This window comes from Myxine glutinosa, chromosome 7 (genome assembly GCF_964187855.1).
Source record: "Myxine glutinosa chromosome 7, kmMyxGlut1.1, whole genome shotgun sequence".
NCBI classification, from domain to species: Eukaryota; Metazoa; Chordata; class Myxini; order Myxiniformes; family Myxinidae; genus Myxine; species Myxine glutinosa.
Genome location: NC_136267.1, coordinates 131,353,489 through 131,359,488, shown reverse-complemented (window position 1 = coordinate 131,359,488; position 6,000 = coordinate 131,353,489). Strand labels below are relative to the sequence as shown.

The window sequence follows — 6,000 nt, the reverse complement described above, 5'->3', positions numbered from 1 at the left end:
GTTGCTAGGATCTGTTTTTGCACCTTTTTTGTGTAAAGCAGTGATGTTGGCTGATTTCCAAGCAGATGGCAGTTGACCTTGAGCAAAAGAGAGGGTGAAGAGAACAGAGAGAGGGAGTGAAAGAGCGGAAGAACAGGATTTTAGGACCCGTGGGCTGATGCCGTCAGGTCCAGTTGCAGAATCAGAGTCGAGGTTTGATATAAACTTTTCCACCTTGTCAGGAGGAAAGGACACGGAGTCCAGGAGCAGCTGGGTACGACTGGGTACGGTGGATACAGAGAGGGATGGGTTTGGGACACAAGATTTAGAGGCAAACACAGAGTTGAGGCATTCAGCTTTTTCACGTGCGGAGTCAGCTGTGTAGCCGTTTGAGGTAAGGGAGGGGATGGATGGGGAACAAACACCAGAAACAGATTTGACCAGATGCCACCAGGATTTGGAAGAGGGAGACAGATAAGAGAATTCGGTCTTGAGAACGGAGAGATATTTTTTCCTGGCTCTCCTGAGGGGGACACACACTTGTTTCAGGCTTTGTGAAAGGAAATGAGATTTCCTTCCGTTGGATTTACTTTCCAGGAGACGAAGGCAAGTTGTTTCTGGGCAACAGCCTCACCACAATATTCCGTGTACCATGGACGGGAGGAAGGGTATGACAACTGAAGACGAGATGGGATAAATCTGTGCATGAGAGAGAGCAATTTACTTTGGAAGAATTCCCAGGATGAGTTGATGTCAGAGGTGGTAGAGATTGGAGACCAGTCCAGATGATTGATGGCTGCTTGAAGACCGTGCCAGTTGGCCTGAGTGACATGCCAGACTCGTCGACGCTGAGCAGGCTCCCTGAGAATGGTCAGAGAGATGTCCACTTTAACAAGCACATGATCAGATGAGCCGATTGGAGCAGAAGAAGAGCAGCAGACATTTTCAGGGAAGTTAGTCATAACCAAGTCCAGAAGAGAAGATGCTCCGTTGACTGAGATCCGGGTTGGGAAATTGACAGATTGTGTCAGTCCCAGTGAGTCACAGAAGTCCTTTGCTGAGGAGCCATGGCTGGTGAGAGAGGTACCCACACCCAGCCAACTGGCATGGTGACAATTGAAATCACCACATATGAGGAAGAGAGAGTTGGGATGAGTAGATAGAAGTTGGTCCATATTATCAGACAGCGAGATGTAGATGGAGTCATCACTGTTTGGTGGATGGTACAACACACATATGAACAAGAGGTGGGAGCGAAGGGGAAGCCGTAGCCAGAGGTATTCCTGGGGGTGAGGTGGAGAGAGTGCAGTGCAGGGCGAGTGAGGAAGAGAGTTTTTGATAAAGATAGCAACCCCACCTCCAGGACGAGGCTCAGGTCTATCATACCGGAGGAGGGAGTAACCCGGGAGAGATACTAAGGAATCAGAGACATCATGAAGGAGGAAAGTTTCTGTTGAGCAGATCACGTCTGGTTTGTCAGAAGCAACCTGTATGGAGAGATCAGTTAAGTTTGAACGAAGGCCCTGGATATTTGAGGTCCATACCGTTAATATCCATCACCATCTTTCAACATGTCCCTCCCTGGTAACTGCAGGGTGATTTGTCCCACCCAGGTTTCTGCAGGGTGCAATGGTCCACCAGCATCTCCCTTAAAGTGAAACTACCAAGATCCTGAATCACTGCTCACCTCCACTCATTTTGTTATTTTCCCCACTAGTGGAATCAACTTCCACATTCTCGTCAATCTGATTCTCCCTCGAGGTCTTCAAGACAGCTGTTCAGCATCATATCATATCCAAAACCATGATCTTTTATACACCCGTTAATCCACCCTTACACCCTCCTCTTTCTCCTCCCCCCCCATCCCCCCCAACTTTATATATATATATATATATTGCACTTCTATATCCATTTTATCCTCATTCTGCATTCTCACGTGTCTTCCAGTGGAAACCCTTTATGATTCAATGTGCCAATACAGAGGAAACAACCAATAGTATGCGAGTTGAGTGTTAAGGGAAATTCAGAAACCATGATAGTGTGCAAGGACCAGTAATGACGAAAATAACTTTGCTAAATGTCAAAAATGATCTTCATAAATGGTTGTGGAGTCACTCGTGCCATCCAGGCAACCACCACTAAGTCTACACCTGAACTTGTACGTAAATCAAATGTAGGACAAGGACATCAGAACACTAGTATATATTTTAACAAATTACAAGAACATCAATACACAATGTGGATAAATCAACAGTACATAGGTATTCAATGCAGGATCAGAGACCATACCCTCAGATACAGTATGTACACCAAACAGGTCAAACACCCAAAGGAGCTTTAGTGACTTTCACCAGCAGTCTGAATACAATTAGAACACTAACTTTAAATCTTTAAACTTATAATCTCTTTTTGACTATTTCTACCTAATTGATGCCTTCAAGTGCCATTTCAATGTTGGTTGTTTTAACCAAACTTTTGGGTCATTAAATATGACCAGTGGAGGATCAATAGTTATATTTGATACCAACCCCAAGCATTTCTGCACATTTATTTATTTTTATTTCGTTATGGTTATCTCTAGATTGCTTAAACTAACAACTTGTTTCTTATCGCCTCTTTATGGTACTATATTTTATTCACAGGTGTATGAAGTGGTTCCTTGCCATGCTTCCTGCCAGCAGTACTTCTGGATGACTGGGCCTTGGTTTGCTTGTAACGTGACATGGCCACAGGAATCCTGCAACATCAGCGACAATTCTGAGCTACAATCCCGCCGAGTCTGGTAATGAACAAGGACCAGTGCTCATGGAGGAACATATACTGTATGTATCACTTACAGGGCAAGCGTATCAGGAGATTTCAGTGAAAAGGTATATAAATTGCAAGGACATGAGCAGATAATTGCCAAATCGAGAGTGCATGGGATTTGAACTGCAATCCCCATCATCAAAAATTTTGAATTTATATTAATCATCTTCTTCATAATGATTTTGGTTTTACATTCTGTTAAATATGTGATTGCTGGTGTTGGCTTAGCGATTAGGGTGCCGGCTTGGAATCCAAGGATCCTGGGTTTGAATCCCGGTCAATCGCTGAATTAATGCCGGTGGGGTTGACTCAGCCTGTCATCCTTCTGAGATTGGCAAATTGAGTACCAGTTCACTGGTAATTCCCTGTGTGTCGCAAGAGGCGACTAACAGGGTTGGCGGCAGGAAGGGCATCCGGCTGCAAAACATTGCTTCAGAAAAAGGGGACTACGATGCCCGAAAAAGGCCAACCCCTGCTCCGCAGGGAAAAATGGCCTCTAAAGGTGGTTCTTTTTCTTTCTATTCTGTTATATATGTGAATGGAAGTTCCTTTCTTCTTTAAACTAGCAGAGCACCATCCTACGGGCAATCTTGTTTGAAGCATGCAACACATTCTTCTGAGACATCCTTTTATTTGGGCAGTGAATAGGAAACATACTGCTACCTTTATCTCTCCCCAAAAAAAAAACAAGAAAGAGAACAATCAGAGATTACAAACCCTCGCCAGGATGTATTTTCAGTGGTTTTTAAAGCTTTTGTGTTAAAAGAAATATGGCGGCCGAACCACGTGACCGATGACATCATCATTATTTTTTTCAAAACTAAAATTTATTCCTAGATTATGCTCAAGAAATTTCATCTTGATCGGATGAAGTTTTTGTACTTGTCGAATTATGACGTCATAATGGAGGCACCTATGACATCATCATTAACATATTTTATTCCCCATGGAGAGTTCTTTACAATGCGCCATGGCTCAATTTTTTCTATTCAGCACTTTCGGAGATATAGATAGAGGTGCAAAGTTTTTCGATTTTTCCAAGATGGTGGCCGAACCACATGATCTATGACGTCATAATTATCATTAAAAAATTCTACAGGTGGAGTTGCACCTCTGGTGAAAATATCCTGTCAATCGGACCAACGGTTGCAGAGAAAATCATATTTATTCTGTACAGACAAACAAACAGACAAACAGAAAAAACAGACAAATGAAAAATCGGTCAGAGACCGAGGACTTGCCGGAATGTACTTTTTTATCGGCCATTTTGGATCATTAAAAGTAAATAATGACCTCTGCCAAAGTACAAACGACGTGGGTTTAATCTCTACATGAGAGAATTCCACATAGCTATTTGGGCCATGTATAAGCTAACAGATCGCTGTCTTCATCGATCTTGCCAAGGCCGTAACACCGATTGGCTCAAAATCCTTTTAACTGTTGACTTGGTAGTTTTTACAATGAAGGAAACACGTATCGGGAGTACATGTGACATAGCGATTGTGAATGTGACTGCTCTGAGGCGTTTTTCGCTTCGCATCGCAGTGATGGCGAGCACCAACATGGCGGCTGTAAGATTAAAATCTGGCTTCAAGCCCCCTCACCACCCAAAATCTATTCCGGCGAATCTATTCTGGAAAGTAGCAAACCAACCAACCAACATACTTGCCGGAATCTATTCCGACAAGTAACAAACAGACGGGGGTGAAAACATAACCTCCATCCACCTTTGGTGGCGGAGGTAACGAAATCAGGATGAAGGTCCCAATGAAAATCCACCTCATCGCGGCTTTACGCTTCAGTCACGATTTTCACGTTTTGGGTGACCTTGAGCTTGACTTGGGCCTAGAGAGTTAAAAATTGGGCACAGTCTATTCCAGGGCAAGGCAAATATGTGTGTAAAGTATGGCGATGCTATGTGCAACAATGTAGACGTATTACTGCACACAAACAGACAGACAGATGAAAAATCGGTCAGAGACCGAGGACTTGCTGGAATGTACTTTTTTATCGGCCATTTTGGACAAATATGGCGGCCGAACCACGTGACCAATGACGTCATCATTATTTGTTTTCTAAACTAATTTATTCCTCGATTAATGCTCAAGAAATTTCATCTTCATCAGATGAAGTTTTGTACTTGTCGAATTATGATGTCATAATGAAGGCACCTATGACATCATCATTAACATATTTTATTCCTCATGGAGAGTTCTTTACAATGAGCCATGTCTCAATTTTTTCTATTCAGCACTTTCGGAGATATAGAGGTGGAAAGTCTTTCGGTTTTTCCAAGATGGCGGCCGAACCACTTTTCTGGTCTTCATCAATGATCTCTCTGATTCTTGAAAATCCTCTGTATCTCTTTGCTGATGACTCCACTCTCTGCAGCTCCATTCCTCATCCCTCAGATCGGCAGTCTGCAGCCTCCTCACTCTCTGCAGACCTGGACAAAATCACAGACTGGGCAAACAAGTGGAACATGTCGTTCAATCCTGACAAATCTCACACTCTTACGATGTCTCTCCGAAAAGACCGACTGGACAACCCTCCCATCTACTTTCTGAATAATCCTCTCCAAGAAGTTCTGTCACTCAACCTTTTGGGTCTCACTATCTGCCATGATCTTTCCTGGGAAAACCACATTTCCAAGCTGGCCTCCAAAGCCAGTCGCCGACTGGGCATCCTCCATCGTGCGAAGTCCTTCCTTGGCACACCTGAGCTCCTCACTACATACAAGGCTTTCATCCGCAGCTCAATGGAGTACTGCTCTCCCCTCTGGGCTGGTGCTTCTGCCTCACACCTAGCTCGTCTTCACGCTGTTGAAACCAAAGCGTTCAGAATCATTGGAATCTCCCGCGATGACGCTATCTCCGAGGGCCTTTCACTTACTCTACCAAGATCACGTGGCCCATACAAACTCAGCGGCCGGTCAAGCAGGAATATGGTTCGGAATGTCACTGTAAATCCAACAATGACTTAGAAAGATCTTCAAGACTCTATGTCCGAGATGGGGGTCAGTGTTCATCAATGAACAATATCCCTTTCGCTTTACAAAGCTCAGCTCTATGTACAGGTGGTACGAAAGAAGCCACGACTGAAAAAGGCGCATCTAAAAGCTCATACGGAGTTTGCAAAAAAAAGAAGCATATTAATGATAATGCAGGCATGTGGAGAAACGTTTTGTTGTCAGACGATTTGGTCTAAATAGGC

At 43.8% G+C, this 6,000-nt stretch overlaps 1 protein-coding gene across 1 annotated transcript in view; it reads left to right on the top strand.

Annotated features, from left to right (window-relative positions):
- The first annotated feature begins 2,056 nt into the window (after positions 1–2,056).
- The window catches only part of THSD7A (thrombospondin type 1 domain containing 7A), a 221,924-nt gene continuing 217,980 nt past the window's right edge, over positions 2,057–6,000 (top strand). Inside the window, exons 1-2 of the mRNA XM_078782738.1 lie at positions 2,057–2,137; positions 2,622–2,761. Coding sequence (XP_078638864.1) covers positions 2,057–2,137; positions 2,622–2,761 — 221 coding nt within the window. The remainder of the gene's footprint in view (positions 2,138–2,621; positions 2,762–6,000) is intronic.